This window comes from Aythya ferina, assembly GCF_964211825.1.
Source record: "Aythya ferina genome assembly, chromosome: 26".
In the NCBI taxonomy this organism is placed as follows: Eukaryota; Metazoa; Chordata; class Aves; order Anseriformes; family Anatidae; genus Aythya; species Aythya ferina.
The window spans coordinates 4,496,201-4,521,649 of NC_140324.1; the positions used below are offsets into that span (position 1 = coordinate 4,496,201).

Consider the following 25,449-nt stretch of genomic DNA (forward strand, 5'->3'; position numbering starts at 1 on the left):
GCTCTGATACTCTGATATTTGATTTCTACTCTTTGCCATCTGCCAAACTTTCAGACTTGAATCACCCCCTTACAAATTGCTCCTGAAGAGAACAAAGAGAGAGTGACAGCACAAAATGATAGGGGGAATGAAGGCAGGAGTGAGATCCTCAGAGTGAAGCAAGACTCCCAGAAAGCCATTTATTACAGACCATGTTAGTTATATAATTTGCCTGCATCTTAGATAAATGGAGTCTTATTGAATCGGAATATCCTAGTGGTGTAAGAATGAGAAAGCTGTGCAGATTAACAAAGAGTTTTTGGCCAGTCTTATTTTTGGTTGAAACCAAGCATTGGCTGGGTTGGTTTTAGTTTAGTTAGTATTGCTTTAAGGTAAACTGCAAGAAAGTGGAGGTGAAGGCTGTCTACCTCAAGGGTTTACTTTCCTTTAATAAATTACTTATGGTCATAGCTTTAATCCAGCTGTAACTTCATTTTGGTTGTACTTCAGTCTAGTTTATATCTGATGGAATTTTTATACGTGGAGTTAATGTCTGTGCCATGCTTCTGGAATGTGGGAAAATCAAAACTGTTATTGTGTCAAATCTTTTAGACAGTCAGAATACAGCTTCGCTTACAGTTAGGGTTATATGCCAGGAAAAAATTGATTCCTTTTGGACTGGAAAGTTGGTCTGTGTGTGTAACAGGATTGTATTTTTTCCTATAGCAGAAAGATTTGCAGCACAGACCTTCTGGATCTCCACAAAGTTCGTCCCAGTGCATTTCCCCAGGTTTGTACTAAAGAATGATTTCTGTGCTCAAGGCTTATCTGTTCAATTGTATTTTTTTCTTTAATATGTTTTAAAGGCTATACACAGGGTGTTATTGAAGTATAGAAAAGGTCTCTTTTAATAAGATGGCTTCATTTTTTTTCTATTGGGAATGGCTGAGAGGCTCCTAGCAATCTCCTGTGTGTTTTTATCTTTTTATCTTTTTATTTTTCTTTATACCTTCTTGCTGTGTAACCTCAAAATATCATGGTGAAAAGGGATCAATAAGCTAGTTTCTCATTGATTGTCTATTCTCTGGCCTCTGAAAAGACTAGAACTGTGAACTTTGTTTTACATCAGATTTTCATAATTGTCTATTTAAAACTTGCCTGCAGCTAGTGGTTGCTAGAAATCTCTAAGACAAGCTAGCGCTAATGGTCTGAACATAAATCTTTGTTAAAACGAAGTGGGAAAAGGGATCTGGGAGCACAGAGAAGAAAAGAGCAGCTCTGTTGCAGCATGGGCTTTGAAATAGCTTTTTGCTACTGGAAAAGACCATCACAGTTACAGTTGTAAGATTTTATATGGCATTTTAATTGGTAGATGTTTCGAGGCCTGCCTAGCAGAATAGGCTTCTCGGGCTCTGAGGTGACTGTAACTAGAGCAGAATTATTTTCTGCCTTGCAGTCAGTCTGTTTGGTTGCTTTGATGGCTATAAGAAACACATTTGAGGTGAATATCTGAATACTACTCTGACTTTTGCATGTGTGTTTGCTAGGTATTGTTTGGCTTGCATTTCAAACGGTACTTCTTTATGAAATAATTCTTAACAGATAGCACAAGGGGAATAATTGCTATAAGAAGGTAAGTGGTTGATTGCATGGCCAAGAACGGTTTTGTGCATTAAGGGGAAAGTACAGAGACTAAAATAGGAAACAATAAAGAATAATGAAAATAGGAAAAGTTGGCCGTAGGGCTTGTCGTTGAAACAGCTCTGTGGTATACAGTCTGGTCTGATGTGATAGGTTAACAACGATCGATAGGGACTCTCAGCAGTGTGCAGACAGTGCTAATTGAACTCAGAAAATGGCTTTTTGTTGGTGCAGGCTCTGCTAGGCAGCCACTACTAATGTTCCGTAGTCAAAAGCAGAAGATGGAAGTTAAAGGAACATCTAAGAGCGTGGGCTCTGTCTCTGCCCACAGTATAACACTGCACACTGTAATGCCCAGCAAAAATATAGCCAAAGGTAGGGCATCAATATCGAAGAGATACACATTTTAGGGAAGATGCAAACTGTGCCCTCCCCCATATTTTGCATCTGGAAATGTTTAGCTTTGGCCTGTCATTGGGAAACAAACCTTTTATGTTGTTGGCTGTGCAGCACAGAAAGAGAACTTGATGGCTGATGATTTCAGTGCTTCCACAAATGGAAGTGGGATGACATTTATTATTAAGCCTTTGTTCAAGAAATCTTCCTTTGCCAATCTTACCAATATCCACTCAGTCTGCTTTTTTGGAACGATGAACTTGAAGCTCATCACTTGGATGATGGAAGAAGAAATATATCCATGTTTACCCAATTTGGTACAGATTGAGAATGAGCTGTGTGCATAGCCAAAAGGTTTTGGACTTGAATAGGTGTTGGGAGAGGTATTTCTAGCAGGTAGAAGATGCAGTGATAATTGTATTAAATAGCATTGATGAAATGTTCTCTGCAGCCATCATACAATTCTCGTCAACTGCTTCAAGGAAGATAAAATGAGACAAGTAGATGCAGAGTATGGGATATTAAGAAATTTGGAAAAACCCATTTTATGAGTAGAAACATGAATACCTTGGTTTAGCTGTGTTTGGTAGAATGAGACAAGTGTGAAGGGAGAGATGAGTACTCCTCAGATGGAGGAGGAGAGATGGAGGCACGCTGAGGAGTGCAGACTAAGGAGGAGGAACGTTGGGGGACGAATAGACACTGGCATTGTCACAAGAAAAGTTGTAAATTGGTGATGGGTGAACCTAGGCTGGGAACTGAAGACACCCTTGAACTGCTACAGCAACATGCTCCTGAAGCAGCCTCCTCCCAGACCAGAAGTGGAAGGGGAGTTTGGTCTGGGTATTAAGAGAAAGCCTGCTTGCAGTGGCAGTCCTGGGTTCAGGGATCCGTGAGATCTCTTCCATTCCCATGTCCTTAAAAGCACTTGGAAGAAAAGGCACCTGCAGACCTTGTCAGTGATAAGTGTTAAAGATTGCCTGGCTGCTTCTTCATCTTTCACTTCCCTGAAATTCCTTTTTTTGAGAGGATATATTTTGTCTGCTGTTCCATATCATTCATTACAGACATCGGTACTAAATAATTGTATCCATTTTTTATAAGTCTATTACAGGCTTCCATGAATTGTGTAATAGTGATTAAAGTTTTAAATATCTTTCCAGCTCACTGTCCATCTAGATTTAAAAAGCATTAAAGAGCTGCAGTATTAAAATTAAATTTAGCTCTGGTATCTATTACATTCAGTGTGTGTGCATGCAGTTATAAATCACTGTGTAGCAATAAGCATTGCAAAGAACTTGTGGTTTTATGTGATCTCAGATTTCTCTTGTTTGCCATGAAATGTTCTGTGCCCTTATACGGTAGGGTGTGAATAATTGTGTGTAGGTTCTGGTGTTTTACTAAAGGAGAAGATACTTTGCAATTTCCGCACTAAATGGGCACAGTAGGGACCAATTTCCTGCACTTCAGACCTGCTGATTTAGCCAATACAGTAAGTTAAGTGGCAGCTTTACATTTCTAGAAAGATCACAGGTAGTATAAAAACAGTGCATCTCTGGGGCCACTTTACTGTGCCAAGGCTGAGGGCAGCCAGTAGTGAGCATGGGGAATACAAATTCAAAAAGCAGCGGCAGAAGCAATGCGATTCCAGCTCATCCTGAGCTGTCTTTTTGTGGCTCCTTTTCACGAAAATGGAATGAGAATGTCTTTTTGGACAATGAGCTTTTGACATCCAAGATCCTGTCTGTTCTGCGTCCACAGTCAGAGAGAGGTTTGAGAGCAGGCGAGCTGCAGTGTACGCCTCATTTTCTGAGTACCAATTCAATTTTTGCCTCTCTAGCCGCTTCCTTGAAGGAGCAGCCCCGAAGTCTTCTCCTGGGACCGGATGGGACCCCAGTACTCTCACGGAATCTCGGTATGACTATTACCCAGAGAGGAAATTCTCAGTCTTCATTGAGCACTGCTGAAGCTGTTAGTAAATTTCGGTAAGTAAACTACTTCTCTTCTAATTCACTGGCTTCTGCTGCATCTTCCCCCTACCCTCCCCATGTGAAAAGAAAACCAATTAAAAATAAAACAAGACTTGCATTGGTTTTCAAGCTTAAGAGAAACTCACTGAGTTTTTTTTAATGCTGAAATTTGTTTTAAATATCCCCTAAACAGTAAACTACTTTTTTTTGTTGTTTAAATTAGCACTTTGTCTTTAGTTCCTCTACACTGTGCCACAGAAATATCATATAGGGGATTGCTTGAGTATGCCTGTCTAGAATATCTTTTTCATGGTTGTATTTGTCCTCAGACTTGCTGACGTTCAAGAATCTTTTCTGAGATCACTTATTCAAGATTGTGATGGTTCTGACTAGCGTAGGAGGCAGCAGTGTTTTAAGTTGCAGGATACCTTGCTGAAAATAAGTTCAAAGCTATCTGTGGGTTTCTGTATTTTTTTTACTTTTCGTGTTTCACAGTTATGCTCCATTCTCAGTGAAAGTACCCTTTTTACTCTGGAGTAGTGAAGGCTTGTCAGCAAGTGATGTGTCTTTTCAAATGTCATACCAGGAGTTGCATGCTTGCTCATGCTGCTCTAATTAAATCCATAATACTGAAATGATCAAGTTGCTAAATTGATTTGAATGTTTCAAGTGCGAGTGCAGGGGTAGCCTTCATGTATTTATTTTAACTGTATTGTACTATAGGAAAGATGCTTGTTAAAGTAGTTGGCTTTTATTTATTTAAGTCAAGCAACTTTTAAAAGATTTTAATGTTCTCTTTGGGTCCCTTTGTCTAATCTCTTTGGTCGTTTAGACTAATTTCAGGAGACATGGATGAAGGGGATTCAGGATTTATAAAATTTAAGCAGACCTCAGATGATGTTGTCTCACTTGCACCTTCAACAGCAGACTCCATTTTTCTGGAAGGTATGGAAGCTTCTGTGCTTTTCAGGACTTTTTCTTACACAGCCTTAAAGTAACATTGAGATGTATTTACTCTTCTTGTTGTTAATGATGGTAACGAGGGATATAGTTGGGACAAAAGTTATTAATTATTGAAATTGAATGTGCTTTTGGTCTAGATGCATATTCTATATCCCTCCGAAGTGAAATAGAAACAGATGCTCATGAGTTTGAGGCAGAGTCTTGGAGTGTTGCAGTGGAACAGTCTTATGCAAAGAGGCAAAAGAAAGAAGTTATAAAAAGGCAAGATGTCATTTATGGTAAGAACACTATTATTTCTTTAAAACTTTTTACTTTAGGAATTTCACATTGATTATTGTTGTATTCTTTTCTTGATAGTGATGTGATACCTTAGAAGAAGTTTATGGACAGCCCCAGAATAGCTTGCTTCTAGCAAGGTCTAGAATAACAAAATATGGCTGTAAGGAGACGAGATGTCATATAGTCCTCAGCGTTGGTCTGCTATTATATAACCAGCTCTACCTAGACATCAGCTATTTGTTTAGTCTGCTATTAAAAATCTTTGAAATATGAAGATTTCAGAGGTCCTCTACATAACTTGCTCCAATGTTTAACCTTCTGATGCTAATGGAAGTTATTCCTAATGTTTGATATAAAGCTGCCTTTGCTGCAGCTTAGAACTACCACCTCTTGTTTCTCTTGTCCTGTCTGGCACTCTTGATACCAGAAACAGTTTGATCTCCAATTCTTAGCAGTTAGGAATAGTGCTGAATTCATCTAAGTAATATGTGTAGATTACACTAATTTCATATTTCATCTAGAACAGTGATCTGCATTAAAGCAGAATTTCCCGGGAGTTACTTGTCTTTTGTTATTTTTACTGAAAAGCATACTCGGAAGTACATAAATTCAGATACTAAAAATATGTATTGTGTGACAGAGTTAGAGGAGGTTTAGTGGTTTATACTGGTGAGAAGGAAGTAGTAGGCTTTTTTTTTTTTTTTTTTTTTTTTTTAATCTATTGGGGGTTGTTTATCTAGCTGTATCCACTTGCAGAGGATGGTGACTTTCAGAGCCTGCTCTTTTATATCTCACTGGTCACTGCACACTGTATAAATGACCCATATTTTTGTATTTCCCCTTGCCCAGAACTAATGCAGACTGAAATGCACCATGTTAGAACACTGAAAATAATGCTGAAGGTGTACTCCAAAGCCATGAGAGAGGAACTGCAGTTCCCAAATGCGGTCATCAACAAGCTCTTCCCCTGTGTGGATGAGCTGCTGGAGATGCATGCACAATTCCTGCTCCAATTAAAGGAGCGGCGAAAGGAGTCCTTGGAAGAAGGCAGTGACCGAAATTACATAATCCAGAACATTGGAGACCTCTTGGTAAAACAGGTGCGAATTAAATTCTACCAGCATTCTTCAGCCTTTTAAATTCCTAAAAATCTAATTATAGGATAACGTTACAGTTGTGTAAAGGTTGATAGAAGACTGTTTAAGATTATAATCCTAGTATAGTGTGCGAATATGACTCCTAGGATCACACCCGGTCACAAATAATATGAAAAGTTCTTTAAATGTTCTTTGGGCATGTGTGTATGCATGTTATTTGCTATATGACTACTGCAAATTATTTGTTTTTATTTTTCATCTGTTCTGAAAGTACAGTAATATACTGCTGGTATCCTTCCCAAACACAGCTGTCACGCACTTAGTGCTGAGCTTCTTGGTTCTGAGCAGCGAAAAAAGGAGGATCTTTTAAACTGATTACAGCTACTTTTGATTTCAGCACCTATTCTGATACGGATGGATGCCACAGCTTCTTTCGTATACTGTGATCTCACCTTTTATAGTCCTCAGTCTTTTTAAATGCAGAGTCCCAGAAATACTTTTATAAATTCTCATTAAGACAGCAATCAGTTAATATTTGGTTATCTTGTGGTATGCCAAGTTCTCAGATATCACTGCATAAATTTCTCATTTATGGTACAGAAGAAATTGAAATATTGAAGAGATGTCTTAGAAATCAGTTACTATAAAACCATGTTCAATGTGGGTCTTGAGTATATTTACCGTTAATGATTTATATATTTAATACTTATATTTCCAATTAGTTTTCAGGTGAAAATGGGGAGAGAATGAAAGAAAAATATGGTGTGTTCTGCTGTGGACACAATGAAGCTGTTAGTCACTATAAAGACCTACTCCAAAACCATAAGAAGTTCCAAAACTTAATAAAGGTAAACAACAATCAGAAACCTCCCATTCTTACTGTGCAAAGTGTACTTGACCTCTTTCAGTTTTATTTTATACTTGGAGATCTTTGTTAATATTGAATGAGCTGAACGTATGAGACATACTCTTGATATTTGATATGCTGTTAGCTTCTTGTATTTTAGATCTTTTGAGCTGTTTGGGCACACAGCTGGAGTTAACAGGTGTTAAATTTGGGGCAGGCAGGTATTTTTTCTCTTAAGAGCACCTAAGACTGGGGAGTAGAGCATTTGTCCTGTTCATGGCACTGTCACTGACTGCTGTGCTGTGTGGCTGTCTTTGTAAATTGGTTTGATGATAAATCAAATCAGTGATAAACGCTGTTGATAAAGTAGTATAGAAAAAGTTGGAGCCTTTAGTCTAGTTTTGCCCACTACGTCATCTTTCCAAAAGCAGAAGATTGGCTCCAGGGCAGTTTGTTTATCTGCTGTACAGTGTAATGCACAATTAATAGGAAGGGCTGAAGAAGCACAGCCAAACTGGAAGGCTGTAACCTGAATCTTAGCTGGCATTGCTCAGTCCTTGGTATTCTCGTGTTCCAGTCGTTAGTAAGTGATACTGTGTGAACTTTCCTACGTGGCTCTGTAGTTACAGCTCATCTTAACTATTAGTCTTTAAAAGTGAGAACCCTTTACTTTCAAGAAACTAAATACGTAAACAGAGTAAGTTTTAAAATAAATAGCCTCAGCCCATGTAAACAAAGATCTTGGTGCTATATTCTGCTGTCAGGATTGCTTTGTATCTTCAGTCAGACTAACTAGTGCGATTTTGATGCTTTATGATCTTCCCTTTCTAAACAGAAACATGTTTCTGTACATAAACATACTGGTCAACATACAGTGGTAAAATAAACACATTTTATTCATTGCAGACATAATTTGTCTGGTAGGTGGCTGGTTTTAAAAATATTTTACTTTTCTACGTAGTTAAGGACCGACCCTATATAGAAAGCAATCAGTTAGCAAATAAGCAAACAGCTCAGACTTGGAACTTTCTCTGTTTGGCCTCAGATTTAGTTAACATTTAGTTGAAAATGATATCTAAAATATTTTTTTTCTAGCATAAGAATCAATTTTTTGATGTTGTCATGAGTTTTGCATTTGTAATAGTATGCAGATGATTTTGTGATGCTATAACTAATGGTATAAAAGCGTTTTGAAACAGAAAATGTGTGAATGAAGAGGAGAGGGAGTTAGAAGAGTGATATATACAATGGATGTGATGGGTCTGTCTTGTTTTCTAGAAAATCGGCAACAGTTCCATCGTGAGGAGACTTGGTGTTCAAGAGTGTATCCTTCTGGTTACACAGCGCATCACCAAATACCCAGTCTTGGTGGAACGCATTATTCAGAATACAGAAGGTAGTTTCTTTAATCTTTCCTAGAAGCCTGACAGTTGTCGTCACATCCTTTTTCTCCTACGTTTTGTGCCTTCTTTCCTCAGGCAAGGAAGACAGGCGGGGACTGCTTTATACCTGTTCTCTCACTTGTTAGTTAGCTGGAGATGCAGTTCTAGATGCAGATACAGATCCCTCTCGCCTCATCAGAGGGTTGAAAGCAGTGTTCAGTTTCAGGTCTACAACCACAAAATCAAAGTAGTTAAGTTTATCAGTTTCTTAGAGATTTAGAGCTCTAGGAATCCATTTATTTGTTTATTTTTAAACTCAGGCTCTTAGGAAATACTGTCAGATGTTTAGTATGGAACCTTCCTGTTAAAATATTTTTGAATGAGTCATATTTGCATTCCAGAGTTGTAAATGGGACTAATTACTATCCTTCTCTCCTAGCTGGAACTAAGGATTATGAAGAGCTGACCCAGGCCCTTAGTTTAATTAAGAACACAATCACTCATGTAGATGCCATGGTAAATGAGTGTGAGAAAGGGCAGCGCCTGAAAGAGATTATGCATAAAATGGAGCTAAAATCATCTGGGAAATGCAAGAATGGGCTTCTCTTCCGGAAGGATGATATGGGACAGAGGCGGCTTCTGCTCGATGGGATGCTGTACTGGAAAGCTGCATCAGGGCGACTGAAAGGTAAAGGACCAGGAAAGGGAAAAGTACAACTAGGAAATGGGATTTTGCTTTGTTCTGTAGCTGTTTCTTACTAATCGATTGAGCATAAAGTACAATGACAATAACCCACTTGTTTAATAGGATATTGGAGGAAATAGCACTTGTTCTATTCCTGGCTTGTCCAATAAGTATCTCTATAATGGTGCATGATAAGTTCCTTATGCTGTTTGCTTATTATCTGTCTGATCTGCTTTCCAATTCAAGTGGGAGGTCTTTAGGTAGATGACAAAGCCTTGAGTCATACTGACTTAGTCTCCTGTGGAAAGACATTATCTTGTGCGAGCTCTGGTTCACACTTTGAAAAATTATGTTGTGTCAAACCCAAGACACCTTTGTTCTTTATAATGTCTGTTTTGCCAGAAAATCAAAACAGCATTCATCAGCGAGTATTTTAACAGCTTCATTGCTCAAATGTTCAAGGAGAAGCTTCAATGGAACATACAATGCAGCCAAGAGTAGCTGGAACTATGAACATCTGCAGTTTCAGAAGAATCTGCTGTTGAGGGAGACTTGTTCCATCTTGACTGTTTGAATGCATGTGTAGGATGCCTGTGTGGTTGTCTTCAAGCTTTAAATTGTCTCTACTTGAATTCTGCTGGTTCTGCACATGTCCAGCTTGACCCTGGACAACCCCAGTGGAAAGCAGAAATCAGCCCAATATTGCAAATGTTGATGCACTAACACATGGCACGCGGGAGACTTAAATGACTTTTTTTTTTTTTTTTTTTTTGAGTCTGCACCAGTCTAGTTGCTTCAAAATCTTTTTCTTTCTGTTGTTACTGTAGATATTCTGGCAGTCCTGTTAAATGATGTACTGTTGCTCTTGCAAGAAAAGGACCAAAAATATACATTTGCATCAGTGGTGGGTATTGGTTTCATATTTGATACATTTACTTGGAGTGTTTTTGAAGGTGATAGTAATTGCAGAAGAAATAAAAATAGAAATATTAGATCGATGTTACGGTAGATTGAGAAGGAAAATGAAGTAATAAACAAGCCAGTTACTATAGAATCACTTTTCCTGAGTAAGTTCTGGTATTTGTGAATCTCTCCTTCTGTCTTTTAGAGCAAAACAGTGTTCCCTTGTCTCCATCTAAGCAAATTTTTTGAAACTGTTCTTGATTTCTGGGATCCAGAAGTTTTGTTTGACATTTTTTGTTTAAAAATAATAATAATTAAAAAAAAAAAATAAGACAAGTGTAAAAAGTGACAAGTGTAATATGAAGAAGCCATAGTGGTAAAGTGGTGTTGCAATGTTACAGCTCATGGTGGCCCTGTATAAGTATAAAAACAAACAAAAAAAAAAGAGCTAAGAAGCACAGACTCTTAAGAATTGTATAATGTAGTGCAATACATTTCATATTTTCTTTTACAGGACTCTAAACCACCAGTTATCTCGTTACAAAAATTGATTGTACGAGAGGTAGCTAATGAGGAAAAGGCAATGTTCTTAATCAGCGCTTCCTTAAAAGGACCAGAAATGTATGAAATTCACACAAGCTCTAAAGAAGAGAGAAATTCCTGGATGGCTCACATCCGCAGAGCTGTAGAAAGGTAAATTATGAGTAAAAGCCAGAGGGCTTGATTTGTCGCTGATCAGCCTCCTCTTCCCAGGACTTGTCAGTACAAGTTTATTGTAAAAATGCATTTGACTGTTGATAAACTGTCAATGCAAGACTGAAGCAGGCAGTTTGTGCACATTTATTGTGAAGAAGCTGCTCATAAAGATGCTAGAAAAACCAGCCGAAGACTTTGTTCTGCTTTTTTTAAAAAAAAATAAAATAAAATAAATTGGTTCACTGATGTCAAATGCAACAAAGCTTTGGATAAGTGAAAAAGATTGACACACAAGATAAACAACATCCTAGGCATAATCTTCAGGTTGAATGCCAACGTGATTTTAAGTCTTCTAATGTGTAAATCAAACATTCCTGTACGCTTTTTTACAGCTGTCCTGATGAAGAAGGAGGAACGTTTAATGAACCCGAAGCAGAAAGAAAGTCGGCTGAAGCAAGAGCTGCAAGGTTGAGAGATTTCCAAGGTAATGACTTAGATACCTATTCTATGAGCAGCTTCTCAACATCCCTTGTGACTTATAACTGTCTTAATCTTTTATCACGTGATTGAGTTGCTCCTTCAGAAGTCCTTCAAGGTATTGCAAGATTGCTTAGAAATAGTTAAGTTTAAAAAGTCTAATAAGCCTTGCATGCTCCTTGAGTTTTTCTTCCAGCTGTTTATTATATCTCTGATGCTCTGACTATGAAGTAAATGGTAATTTTCCAAAGTGAATGTTGTTCTCTTGACAGTGATTTAGAAGGTAGAACTGTGTTTGTTTCTTCCTTTAGAGCGTTTGAGCATGAAAGATGACCTGATTATGCAAAGTCTAACTGAGAAGCAACAGATTTATCTAGAAATGTCTGAAATGAATGGGTTTGAAGACAATTCCCAAGGAGCCCGATCTAGGCTACTTTTTCGGGGGGATATCTCAGAAAATCTGCAAGGAGAGTCATTTTTGAAGTCTGCAGTGGTAGAAGGTAAATACAGTGTGGGAATGTGTATGTGTTCACTCAGGTGCAGAGGTTGGGATAAGCACTGATCTAAGTACAAGTCTTAAAAATCATCTTGTAATAATTCTGTATAATGCTGTTCAGACTCATTCACTCTAATCTCCAAGAGAGGTAGAGTGCACCTGTTTTTACGAAGAAGACCTCCACAGTTTTGATCTTTATTTACTTATTTAAGATCAACCCATGGAGTCTTCAGATGAGTTTATTCAGATGGGTACTAAGGCGATCTAATAACATAATAACCCTGAAATGTAATGTTGTATCAGGGTTCTAGATTTAAACAGCCTATCTAAAGACAGCATATTTAGAAAGAGAATAAACACAAACCACAAACATCATTTTTAGTTTGACCAAAAAAAAAAAAACATTTGAGGCTGGATTATCAAACTTGTGTTCAAGGAGGAGGTCATCTTCACTTATGCAATATGAGGAGCCTGTAGTAAACAGCAGGTCATGAAGGAAAACCCATCTGAACTGTAGAAAGTCTTTCAAACTACCCAATATTTAATGTACTTGGTGGCTGGAAAAAAAAATATATATATATATAAATACACAAACCCGAATTTGTTAGCATGATGAGTTTGTCTCACTATGTAGGCCTGGCTGTGTAAATAATGTTCTTCTTCTTCCTAGCTGAAAATCTCCAGAACCTTATCATCACTCACTTAGGAAATGGATCCTGTCAGCCTGAAGATAGCTGTGCACCGGGACTCCCCAGGAGAGCAGAGACCTTTGGGGGATATGACAGTAGTCCCTCAATTTCAAACAACAGTAAGAAAGAGGGACTGTGGGGGTACTGTGCTGTGTTTGTTGATGCACTGTTAAAAAGTGTAGCATTCATTTAAGCTTCTTAGTTCTTTACTATGCTTCTCTGTACTGACTATGGGCTAAGAAAAATGAATTAATTGAGGCTCTGATGTAAGGATATTAAGGGAACTTCACAAGAAGTTCCTGAGAAGAGGATAAGAATAAATTCCTAGCATGCTATATCAGCATGCTGTATTTTTCACTTTCAGTACCAACACTAGAGAGCAGAGTAGGGCTCTTGGTGTAATGTTAAAGGTGCTACCTTAACCCATATTTTCTATTTACCACAATTCCACACAGAATTTTAATTTTCTTGAAAAAATAAGCTTGACATAAAAACCTAGGAAATGTGAGTTCAACTGCTTGCTTTTATTATAGAATGACAAAAATTGAAAGAAGTTTTCCTATCTGCGCAGCCACTAAAGAGTTGCTGAATCCTTAAACAATATAAATCGTCCTTTTTGCACAGATACTCTCAGTTAATTGATGAAATAAGTGGAAATACTAGATACTGTTTACCTCCCTTCATTTTGCTTCATGCAAAGTAGAAAGGTCTGTATTTCACTGGTAGTTTATCCCTGGAATCCTTTCTTTTGCCTGTGAAAGGCTATATATGCCTGTCTTATTATAGGTGCTCTATACAGTACAGTCTCCATCTCCCCCTAATTCTTTCCATGCTTATGGTGGTGCTGCTTTGAATAAGATTTTTCTACTCCTGAGTATTCCATGTAAGGAGTTTGCAATTCTGGTAGCCACAGACGATCATTTTCATTCTCTATTGCGGTTGTTTCACTTAAAGTATCATAATGTGATTTGAACATAATCTCACTATTTTTTTTTAACCCATTCTCCTCAAGTTTTGTACCTTTTTGAGCAGTCCTGCTCTCACTATTGTCGACTTTCCCACTTCTAATGAGCATGGATAAGCCATGCAGTAGCAAAATGGTTCTAACTTCAAAAAGTCACTTTTTTTTTTTGTTTGTTTGTTTGCTTTGTTATGCAGTGGGTTTTCACAAGCTCAGTCCTGGTGAACCACTCACATGCCACTCTTTTTTTTCTTTTTTTTTTCTTTCAGATAATAGTCTTGGGAAGAGTAGTGGTGGTGATCAGAGACAATGGGACTGGAGAGGCCATGCAGTAAGTTCAGACGTGCATCTCCAGGATCTCCCACTGGATGCAGAAGAAGGATCTCAAACTGTACGTTGGGCTTGTTTATGAAGTAAATGTGTTTCCTCAGGTTCTTCATTACAATAGTGCTGCTGAACAGCCCTTGCTAAGCTGAAAGTTGTAATGTCTGGTAGGGCTAGGCTGTGAAAGAGTTCTAACCGTGAAATTACTTGACTCTAAGGCTATTTTGTGGGGGTGAGTTGATGGTTTATAGCTTGCTGCTTGAGAGGCATGATAATTTTGTTCTGTATTTGCTCATTTGATGCTGTATCTTTAATGTTACCTTTAATGACCGTGCATCTCCTTCTGTACTATGATTTAAGTACTTTTGGTATGTGTCCTTCTGTGCATGGGAGCAATCTCTGCTCCAGCTATAAACAATGTTCCCTGGTGAGGTGAACCCTTCCAGCATGTTCTGGCAGCACTACCAATGTCCAACAAGTATCTCTAGCGCAGATCGTTGTTTTTGTCTTTTTTCAGAGTGATATAACAAGGCTGGATGACAACAGTGGTATTCAGCCCACCATAGAGTCTCAGGTATGTTACTTCTGCTGTTAGGAAACCTAATGGGAAATAGCTGTATAATAATAATAATAATAATATCGGGCAAAATAAACAGACCAGTATTTTTAATGGCTGTGGAACCACAAGCTCATAAACAGCCTGTACCTTATGACTCCAAATGCATTCTGAATGTCCCATTAGAAAACAAAGATGATTCTGGCTATTTAGAAGTGCATTTCAAAGAGCTGGCTAACTACTTCTTTCTGCATCTTTGGAGAGATTGTATGTTCTTAGCTCACTGGCAGAACTGGCCTCTGAATCTCCTGTGAGTGCTGTACCTGTGTAGTGATTCAGTGCTAGAGCATGGGAGGAAGTGGTCATTAAATAGCTCATATGAAGAAAACTGGTGATGAGGATTGCTCCCTGGAATCCCAGTGAGATTTGCTGAGCACTGACTCAATTTGAGCAAGGACCAATATACTGAAATTCGTTGTGCTTCTATATTGCTGTATTGGATGTTACCATGTCAGAATACTCTTGTAATCATTCTTCCAGTGTGTGTGTTTTTGTACGTACTACAGATTCTGTCCATTATTTTAAAAAGAAAAAAGTCTAATGCTGCAATGAAACAGCTCTGTTTCGGTGTCTAAATTTTATTTTATTTTTTTTATCCCATCTGCCTCCCCTCCTCTTCAGCTTGTCCAAAGGATACAAAAACTGCTACAATTGCTCTTCAGTCTTCAGGTAAACCACTATTCTACTCTCCAAGAGGCCTGTTAGGCATTAAATATAATGAAACGTACGCAGTTGTAGAGAAGCTACCTTGAAAATATCCCCTAAAACTAGAGTGAACTGTAGAATTCAAGACCTGAGACTCAGGGAAACAAACACTGGTATTTTGAAAGAGGTGTTTTATCTGTTGTCATATGTGATTGAATCCCTTTTCCTCCTTATTTAAGTACAGTTGTTGCTACTTTGAGCTTCTGTTCTGTGTTTTTCTTTTACAAATTATGTTAATATACACTTGTCTGCATATATTAGATATTTTTTACTGTAACCTTGGAATCAGTAATATTTTGAGTAATTATGTCAGATTCAGAGTAGAAATTCTAGATGCAAGAAATGCTAATTTTGACAGATGTAATCAAAACTTAATTTCTCAATAGTCAATAGTGATGGGCTGTACAAGGTAGAAAGTTAGATCTGCTCTTGAAGACAAAGCTGTCAGTCACCTAATCTGGTAGATACTGTTGTCTTTTGCTTAGCTGTATGGGGGTTTATTCGGTTTTTTTTTTTGGTTTTTGAGCCAATGTGCCTCATTTTGGACTTCTTATTTCCATTCCAGGCAGTGATATCTCAGCAGGACAGCTACATTGAGATGCAGCGAGCCACCATGGCAGACCGGGAGAAACAATACCGGCTGCAGTCTACGCGTGGCAACCTGCTGCTAGAGCAGGAGAAACAGCGTAACTTTGAAAAACAGAGAGAAGAACTGATGAATGTACAGAAACTTCAGAACCAGCTGAAACTGGAGCAGCAACGCTGGGAACGGGAAAGGAGTCAGCAGCAGAGGGAACTAGAAGTCACAGAAGTCCGGCTGCAGAAGCGTGAAGAGGAAGCTCGGCAGCTGAAAGACAAGTTGATTCAGGATAGAGAAGAATTCGAGAGGCAGCGAGAGGCCTATCAGCATGACCTAGAGAGGCTGCGGGAAGCTCAGAGAGCAGTAGAGAAAGAGAAGGAGCGTCTAGATCAGCTAAGGAAGCTGAAAAAGCAGAACACGGTGTCCGGCACATTCTCCCCCGAAATGGGACAGGTAAGGAGTTTTTCTTGGAGTTCTGTTTCGTGCTTGCTTCTGAAAGAAGGTTGCCCTTTTTTTTCAGCACTAACCCATGTTTGTTTTTTACTGAGCTACTTGTGCCATTATCTGAAGTAGCTGGAGCTGGCTACTGTCAGAGTGATCAGGGCTTGGAAATTCTTCAATGTCTGTGAAATTCTACCTGGACATTTGCTAATGGGAGCGTTTAAAAGAGACAGACAAACAGACAGAACAAGAGAGAATAAGTTATTTCTGAATGTGGCTGACTGCAGTTTTTTTAAATACAGGAACTGCCGATTGCAGGCAGGTGATTGCAGAAGGTGCACTACATTGGCAGTGTTCTATACAGTTGATTTCTAAAGACATCTCTTATGTTTCAAAAAGTGAATTTTGGGGTCCAATTACATTGGCTTGTTTATTACTGTCTGAAAGTACAGCTTTCTGTCCATTCTGTCATTACCTAATGCAGCTTGCCAGCTGCTGCAGGGAAAGTTAGCTCCATCCCTGTGAGACCCAGTACACTGTTGTGTTCCTTTGCTAGGTGTGATATTAAGCAATTGAGTTGCTGAGGATCTTTTTCTCTTCCTTCTGTTTGCCAGCGTATTTTGAGGTTGGTCTAGCCTATTGCATTTCTCACAAGAAAGTGCTTTGTGCTTGCAGGGTTGAGGGTGGTCTCTCCTTGTTGTGTCTGAGATAATGAAAGTACCTGTTTGACTTAAAATGCCTTTTTCCTCATGTAGAGCCAGATGCAAAGCCACTCTGTTAGCTTCAATGGAGAAGGGGTAGAACCATCTCTGCCAGTCTTGAAAAGCTCTGCGAGAGTGAGCATCTCTGGAATAGACTACTTGGAACGGCCAGAGCTGGTTCGTAGGGACAGTACCACCCTGGAGAATCGTCCAGTTCTTGCACTGAAGAACGAAGTGCCAATCCATCTCCTGAGTGCAACTAACCAGATACAGAAACCGGCTGCAGTTCAGCAGCAGATCCCTACTAAGCTGGCCGCTTTTACAAAAGGAAGCAAAGAGAAAGGTGGGAAGAGCAAAGCATCTCACAGGACAGACAGTTCGGGTAAGTATATTTAAATGGATTTCTAATCTCTGCCAGCATCACAAGGAGACAGAACACTATACTTTAAACCTCTGACTACCCATGTGGAACCCAGAAATTAATGTGCTACAAATTGTGGGCTCTTGAAGTCCTTAAGTTAGGAGCTCAATGTGCATGTACTGTTGAATTGGAAATTTAGCCCAGATAGATAATGTTGGAAAAGGAGTGCTGTAAGCCAATAGGACAGCATTATGGTGAGCATTTGTAAACCTGGATATAAAATCTCGCCTAATTGTAGTGGTAAAAGAAAATAGCAAATGTTTTGCTTGTTCTGTATGAATGAAATGTTTTGAGGCTGTCTTAACCTCTTCTCACTATGTTCAGAGCTGTAATAACACTAAATGTGGTGCCGTTCTTAGCACCAGTCAGTCATTAAATACAGTTTTCCAGGCCAGATCTGAGATGCTGTATGTGTTGTGGAGTTGAAAGGGGCTAATTTTGTCAGAAATAGAAGCAGGTAAAAATACAGTTACCTTGTCATGGTGTAATTTCTGCTGCTAACTACTAGGTACCAAAGTAGTGATCTTTGCCGATGACAGACACAATAAAAACCACTTTTTCTTTACCACTAAAAATAGCCTTTCTGCCAGCCTGAGAAAAGGGCCTATAATTTAAAGTTACAAAATTATCTCCTTAGCTTTATATAGGATTCTGAGCTGACAAGCCTGCACGTCACTTGGGCCTACACTACTCCAGCAGACTCAGGGCCAAACCTGCCCAGGGAATGGGGCTGTTTTTTGCATGTTGCAAAAAAGTCTGTCTCTGCACCTGAAGTTTAATAGAATTACAAACTTATGTTTTTGCATATAAATGAAGCCTAATACTCCCTTACTCTGAATACCAAGTACGGGTAAATGGGCGAATAGAGCTCTAATACTGCAACTCTCCAGCTTTATTTTTAATAGCTGTTACATAATGATCCCTGCAGTGGAAATGTACTTAATGGTGTTTTTCCAAAATTTATATGAAAGGCCTAAAACACAAATATATTGGTCTCTATTCTCTCATGAGCATTAGTGGGATGCGTGCTTTTTATGCCCATATGTAGATCTTAGAATAAAATGGAACAGGACTTTCTGTACAAGTGGCAAAATACTGGGTATTGAATTTGGTTTTCACGACATGTAAGGAATGTTACTGAGAGGAGTTCTTTGGATCCAGAATAACCGTTTCATGAATTGCTTTTATTGTTGAACGTAAGAAACTGACAGGCCATAACACCACGATCGATGTACTCTGCAGCTGAGCAGCTGTGAGACAGATGGAGAGCAGAGACAGAAGTTCATCACAGTTCTGTGTGTTAAAAGTAGCAAATAGCCATTGCTATTTGAGTGCTAGGGACAAAGATATTTTTTTTCTCTACTGTGCTTTGTAATACAAGATTTTGAATTTGCGGTTGTCAAGCTGGTAGTAACTGCATTGGAAATCCTCGGGGAGAGGAGAGGGAAAGTGTACTCACAGTCTGAACAGCTAAAGAGAAAATTTAAGTAACTTGCAACAGAAGCAACAACTCTTCATGGTATAGCAGCTTCCTCAAATATGCAAAGGTGTCTGTATTGTGGGCTTCAGCATGAAGCAGTGAAATCAGTGAAGTGCTGCTATTGTCAAATACTGATTTGTAAAATTTTTTCTTCAGCATCTGTTGATCAGAAGCAGCTGATTCCCCCTAGGCTCGTTGGACGAGAGGAGGGTATCCTCAGAGGCAGGCGATCAGCAAGTCCAGTCCTCCCAAGCAGCCAGACCACTGCATTCCAGACAGGTATTTCTTGACTAACTTGTACATCTGTGGAGATGTCAGACTGTGCAGTGTCATGAATCTGTCTTCTTCCATTTTTTCTATAGAACTGTATGGCTCTACAGATAGTCAGCCAGAAGCACTTTCATCTGCCTCAGCAAACCCGTTCAAGCCCAGTAATGTTCATGTTCAGACCCTGGTCACCTCTCAGTCAACTCTGTTAAATGCACAAGACGATACCAGCAAAGAAGATGTCATTTTTTTCTAATTGTTTCCATTTAAAGATCAGTCTTCTGACATACTGATTGAAGAACTCAGGCTCCAGTGGTCAACGTGACAAAGACGTGACGTGGATGTCTTTTTATCCTCGCCCCCTGTAATACTAACAAGGACCAGACCAGGATTACAGTTTTACTTTGTTGGCTTCTTTGTCAGCAGCTCAAAATGAGGGCACAGTGGTAGTAATTTGCTTTTAAATTCTCCAACCATGGAAATGTGTTGACGCATAGCATGGGTGTCTAAATGCAGAGCATGTTAAAATGCTGCCATTTACTGCGATTTGCTCTCTTTGGTGTATCTACACTCTTTGTGGGCACCATCTGGTAAATTGTTGTAGTTGATAATGAATTTCCCAGATTTTTATGTACAAAATTTTAGTAGTAAGCCCCAAAATGGCTGAGATTTTTTTAAATCCCTTTTTCACAGGTGCAAGGTCGCTGTAATGGATTATGCTATCTCTTTGTTAACTTGTTGACTAGCAAGCCAGTCTCCTTACAGCCAGGCACGATGAATGTTGTGTTACCACCTCACAGGAACCAAGCTAGCATCTCTGGTTCTTTAGTAAATTTAGTGGAGCGCATGCTCAGTGGCCAGGTACAGTGGGAAAGACGAGGTAAGCTGCTTAAGAGTCTTCAAGGTTCAACAGCTCCACCTGCTTGTGGCTGAGGAGTGTTGAACATGCGAGAACACCCAGCAGTTACAAGACTTGGACTCGGTGCACATTTCATTGGATGTCGGCTTGCACGAGGAAGCCTGTCCCTTTACAGACATTGAGTGGCTCTCCGGTTAGTGAGAGCAGTACAGGCTCCTAAGCAAAACTCCTGAGCTGGTTCAGAAGGAACTTAGAGACCTGGATTTTGTTCCTTGCTGGAAGACGTATAATAAGTGTTTGAATGCAGTAATTACTGTCTCGTTTCATCCCAAGTCTTCTGCATCTTTCGTTGGTCTGCTAACTTCTTGGGACTTTACTCCAAGTATGAGAAGATATCAAAGCTGCTGTTACTGCAGAGGCTTCTCTGCAGCACTGTAAGGAATGAAGGGAATAAGAACTGTTTTGTTTTTTATTTTTTTTTAATAATAAAAAAGTGCTATTAGCTAAACCTGGGTTGGTTTGGCTGCTCACAGCTAAACCAGCTTTGATACCTCTTGTTAAATGGGTCAGTTCTTAATTATGGAATGATTATGATGTTAACAGAGCCCTGCTCAAAAGGCATTATTTCTCTTTGTAGTAATTTGCACAGTAATTTGTTGTATTCTATTACTTTGCTCTGTATCTCTGTTCTTTATTACTCACATCACTGAAGGACGTGTATTCCGATGTGTGTCAAATGTGACCAGTCAGATTGTGCGCAGGAGAAGCTGTTCAGAGGACGTTATTACGGTGTAAGAGAAATCAGAATCTCAGAGTTTAAAAACTTGGGTTAATAACTTTCAGAATGTGATTGATGGGATTATTTTGTATCTTTAACCCTGGCTGGGAGTGATTTTTAGCACAAGTGAATGGAATGCCTGATCAGTTCGCGCCAGCCTCATGGCAGTGGCTCGGAATGGCAGTTTATCAATCTCTCTTCAAACCATTGAATCAGTTACTCTGTCTCAGTGGTCAGGGCCTACGTGATGTTAGTAATGTTCTTTAAGATAGTAACTTCACTTTGCTTGAAGGTTTTAAAATTATTGCAGTACTTACAGTGCAAGAAACAAATTTTCAGCAGAAAATATGGAGTTTATTTCCAAGAGGTGATAATTAGGGTTGTTAGTGTCTCCAGACAAGAACTTGAAATCTCCAAACTTCCTGGTCAGTGCGAGAGCAAAATGATAAGCTATGAAATACTAATTTTGTCTTGGGGAGCAAGCAGTCCTTGTTGTAATGCTTCTTGGATTTAAGGGTCTTTTTGCTGAGTGATACTGGTATCAACCTGAAGCAAGGCACAGAGTTCAAAAGAGTTGTGATGTTACCTATGAGAGGAAAGCTCCAAACTATCTGTTTTGTTATCAGACTGGTGATACTTCCCCCATCACACCTCCCCAGCAAAGTATTACGATTAAATAGGACACACTTCACTTCAATACCAAAGTGTCACTTGGTAAATCATGAGCCTTGCAGAGCTTAGACAGATTATCAATGTCTAGATCTGCAGAAAACAGTATGAGGAACGTAGTCATTTATGCATTGTTGTGATACTGTGTTGATAATGGTTAGAACATATTTCTCTGTTGTATTTTTGCATTCCTAAAACCTAGGTTAAAATAGTGGGAATATCTTAAAATGAATGTAACTTCTGATCGATTCAGCAGCTCTATAGGACTGATTCTTCAGCCAGCTGATGTGGAGACTCTAGTCACCTCTGATACCCGTGTAATTCCTTCTGTAAATGTACAGCAAAGCAGCAAGAATGTACAGTATGTTCTCTCCATGCTGTGGTTTGGGCCACTCCTAGTGCAAACTCTATGCCCCCATTGCCCTAAATTACCAGTTTTTAGCAGCTTTAACCTAAAGCTAAGTTCCATCAGTGGAATAAACCACCTCAGCCAAGGAGGGAGGTCTCTGTTTAGATATTTTAAAACAATTTTTAGAAACATGTATTTGGCTCAATTTTGTGCCTGTCCTAATGTATGGGAGAGAGTGTTCTATAGACCAAAGAGGTTTATTTGGCAACGTTTTTCTTCTTACTCTGTGCAGTGAACGAATTCAGATATAGAACAGTAACATCTGGAACATATTAAGTCTGCAGTGAGGTCTCATTTCCTTTAATATGTTTTAACTTAAATGTAACTTTTAATATTCATTGTCAGCAGTGCTTTGGATAGGTTGTGGCTGTTAGCAAGTGGACACGGGACCTTTACAGGCCAGACTGTTGGTTCAGCACACCAAGAGTTCCTTAGAATATTGGTTTTCAATCTGTAACTGAGAAATTACCTAAAAAGTTACCTGTCCTCAATGCACGTCTGGCTGCAGCTGGTCTTAGGAAAGCCATTTTCACCATGAATAGAGATTGCATCATCTCAAAATCATAGAAGTGCCATACAAGGTATTGACGTGATTTCCTGTAGAGTCCCCAGTTTGGAAGAGGTTTTACAACGCTATCTCATTACTAGTGTGGAATTCACTGTATTAGAGTACGGTAAAATTATTTGTAGAAGGCTGAGGGAAGCAAGTGAAATACTTTCTCTAAATGAAGTGTGGGTCTTCACTTCTGCAAAATTGAATCTGTGAAATTGTTATTAAATCACCATAGTTGAGTGCACTAGTTTTGGATTCTACTCAAATCTAATTTGTCAAAAAACAATTTTTCTGAGCAGATTGTATTGCAAAATACTTCTGTATCCTGGGCGAAGTGACATGCTATTGATTCTGAGTAATATCCTTTCCATTTGACTCTTGTTTACTTCAGATAAAAGTTTTCCTTCAAGTGATATCAGAGGATTAGACAGTTCAAAACTCTGCCTCCCAGGTGCCTTTTAGCTTCTTTCTTGAGCTAGGGTGTGGAGGAAATTACAGCACGAGCTCTGAACTGCCTTCTTCTTTGCTTTGTGTCACAGCCTTAAAATCATTGTCCTGTTTGTCTTGTGATGTTGCAATGTAGAGACTGTTTCTGTGGTTCTGATTCCCAGTTTTCACTCTGGTGTAAAAGAGACTTCCTCTGCCCCTTCCCATTTGGACTGTGGTCATTTTGTATTTCAGACTGAAGATCCCTCCATATTCGCTAGTACTGAGCACATCTGCCCTGTGCATGCTGTAAATGCTTTCCTAGTTTTCAGCTGTACTGTCTGTGGATTGTAGCTGTGGCATGTCCCATCAATTGAGATCGCTAATCATTTCCCAGCGTGAAGCAGCAGAATTGGTACTTCTAGAGATTCTTGCTCAGCAAGCTAATAGTATTCCTGCAAAGGTAGGGGTAATTCTAAATCAATTGCTTGCAGTTTTGTCTTTCTGAGTAATAGTCAGATGATCCTGCATACATGAGGTTTGCTGTTTGTCATTTTCATTTACAATGAAAGATGAAACTTAAACTAGGAAAGGTTTGAGAGAGATTTTAAGTTTCACTTCTACTTTCAGTTCAGCAGAATAGGAGCTAAGTCTCCCCTGGTGGTGCTCAGTGATGTTCCTGTATGTTGTGCCCCTGTGCAAGGGAATTTGGAGCATTTTTGTTGTCTTCCCCAGCAGTTTTCACAGTTACAAGAAAAAAAAAAAACAAAAAAAACTCCTTGATGCCAGATTATACGTGGTATTCTTGCCTGACCTTCTTGCTCTGAATAGGTTTATAAATTAAAAAAAAAAAAAAAAAAAAAAAGCCTTTGCCTCCCCCTTCAAGGCCAGACCCAAAATCTTTGTAACAACTGGCAGCTCTTGAATATTTACCATCAGCATGATACATCAAATACCATTCGTGTGAGCTCTGGTTAGTACCATTTGTGCCATGTTTATAAATCAGCTTTTTTATATTTTTGTACTGAAAGAAATCGGAGCACTTTAGAAAAGTTTATTTCAAATTCCACTGCTGTTTGTACCTAAAAGGAAATTGTCATGGAAGTAGATCCTGTCGGCGTAACTGCGTGCATGTCACTCAGAGCTGTGAACTCTCTCGATGCTATTTAGTCTTAGGTCTGGTTTCTGGGCCCACCTTGCACTGTAAAGACTTAATAAATAATCATGGTTCATGGTTAAATTGACCATTTTGTTGGGGAAGTGTTTGGGTTTGTTGTTTTTGTTTTGTTTTTTCTTTGTTAGGGTGTAAACATTGTAAATAGTTCCTTTACTGTTGATACTTCAGTAGCAGCATCTTTGTAGTCTTATTTTATTTGTAAAGTCGATGGTTAAATGTTAATATTCTGTTGAACTGTGCACTCTTGATTAACTGTAAACTTGATCTTAGCACACCAAATGATGATTTTTACAATGACTGCAACGTTTCTCCACTGAAGGATTTCAGAGCTGCAATAGGACTGAAACCAACTTCTAGCAATAAAAAAAAAAAAAAAAAAAAAAACTGCCTTTATATATATATATACATACGTTAGTCATATATGTGCTGTACGTTATATATATGTTTGTTTTGTTTTTTTTCCTATTTGAACCAAAGATCAAAGCAGCAACCAGTTCTCACGTGCTCCTTTTCTACCCCGACAGAAATAACCTGCCATAGGAACACTGACAGCTTTCCAAAGGAGAGGTGTTAAGTGGCTACTAATAGCTGCAGATCTTGCCAGTGAGGTGAGCACCCTAGGAAGGAATCAGCTGATCTCAAAATGTCTGAGCTCAGCATACTAGCAAAAGAGTGAACTTAACGAAGTTGCTTATATTAGCATGTACTTGCTTTGCATGGTGCCAGTCTGAGACATGCCTGGCTCTGTCCCAGACAGTATCGGTTCCCATTTGGAACAAGTATAACGAAAATAGAAACTTTCTCCCTGCTGCTTCTGCCAATTTGGCAGCCCTCGCTCTCTGTACCAGCCCATAGCCTCTGGCTGGTGCAGTGCTTCCCAGCTCCAGAGTCAGCAAGTTGTGTTTCCTGGTAAAATCCCCACTTGTGGCATACTGGCAAGCTAACCCAAGCACTGTAACCTCAAATAATTCCAGAAATCAGAACAGATGCAAAATTGGGGGGGAGAGTGGGAGAACTAGCATGGGTGTCCTCAAAGGAAGAGGTGTGATTTTTTTTTAATTTATTTTTTAATCGTTAAAATCCTATACTGTAGTCACCACTGAGGAAAACCCTCAGCCATTTCTGAGTGTGGTGGTGCAAATGATGCAGTCCGAATTGCTTTGCACAGAGCTAAGTCTTTGTGCATATCAAAGCACTTTGGAGGGCTCAGGTTCTCTGTGTACAGGAGTCAGGGGAGTAGTCTGCATTCTAGTCTGCATTTTTAAGTCTCTGAAGTGCTGTTGACATCTGTGTTGTGGCAAAAAAAATGGAACTTGGAAAAACAGAAGTTTTTCTATTTTTCCAATGTATGCCAATAATGAAAAACTTCTAGGCACACCAGTGTTTGAAGTGTGACTGTCTTTGTGGGCAGTAGCAAACTGATGTTTTAGTGAACAAAGCCTTGAAACATGTATAAGCTTTTGCTTGCACTTCCTTTAAGAGAAAATTTCTTACAGCTGCTTTTGCTCTGTTCAGCTTCCAAGGAACTGGGCTGCAGTGGCCACTGGAGGTCACTACCTATGTGCACTTTCAGATCTCGCTG

At 39.1% G+C, this 25,449-nt stretch overlaps 1 protein-coding gene across 1 annotated transcript in view; it reads left to right on the forward strand.

The window, feature by feature from the left end:
- Window positions 1-23,934, forward strand: part of ARHGEF18 (Rho/Rac guanine nucleotide exchange factor 18) — a 46,112-nt gene extending 22,178 nt beyond the window's left edge. The window contains exons 12-31 of the mRNA XM_084498829.1: window positions 706-769; window positions 3,857-4,001; window positions 4,819-4,931; window positions 5,087-5,227; window positions 6,078-6,328; window positions 7,048-7,173; window positions 8,451-8,568; window positions 8,994-9,242; window positions 10,067-10,143; window positions 10,657-10,835; window positions 11,231-11,322; window positions 11,627-11,815; window positions 12,482-12,619; window positions 13,731-13,852; window positions 14,303-14,359; window positions 15,023-15,070; window positions 15,672-16,139; window positions 16,883-17,210; window positions 18,886-19,008; window positions 19,092-23,934. Coding sequence (XP_084354955.1) covers window positions 706-769; window positions 3,857-4,001; window positions 4,819-4,931; window positions 5,087-5,227; window positions 6,078-6,328; window positions 7,048-7,173; window positions 8,451-8,568; window positions 8,994-9,242; window positions 10,067-10,143; window positions 10,657-10,835; window positions 11,231-11,322; window positions 11,627-11,815; window positions 12,482-12,619; window positions 13,731-13,852; window positions 14,303-14,359; window positions 15,023-15,070; window positions 15,672-16,139; window positions 16,883-17,210; window positions 18,886-19,008; window positions 19,092-19,252 — 3,189 coding nt within the window. The 3' untranslated portion in view covers window positions 19,253-23,934. The remainder of the gene's footprint in view (window positions 1-705; window positions 770-3,856; window positions 4,002-4,818; window positions 4,932-5,086; window positions 5,228-6,077; window positions 6,329-7,047; window positions 7,174-8,450; window positions 8,569-8,993; window positions 9,243-10,066; window positions 10,144-10,656; window positions 10,836-11,230; window positions 11,323-11,626; window positions 11,816-12,481; window positions 12,620-13,730; window positions 13,853-14,302; window positions 14,360-15,022; window positions 15,071-15,671; window positions 16,140-16,882; window positions 17,211-18,885; window positions 19,009-19,091) is intronic.
- The last annotated feature ends 1,515 nt before the right edge of the window (window positions 23,935-25,449 follow it).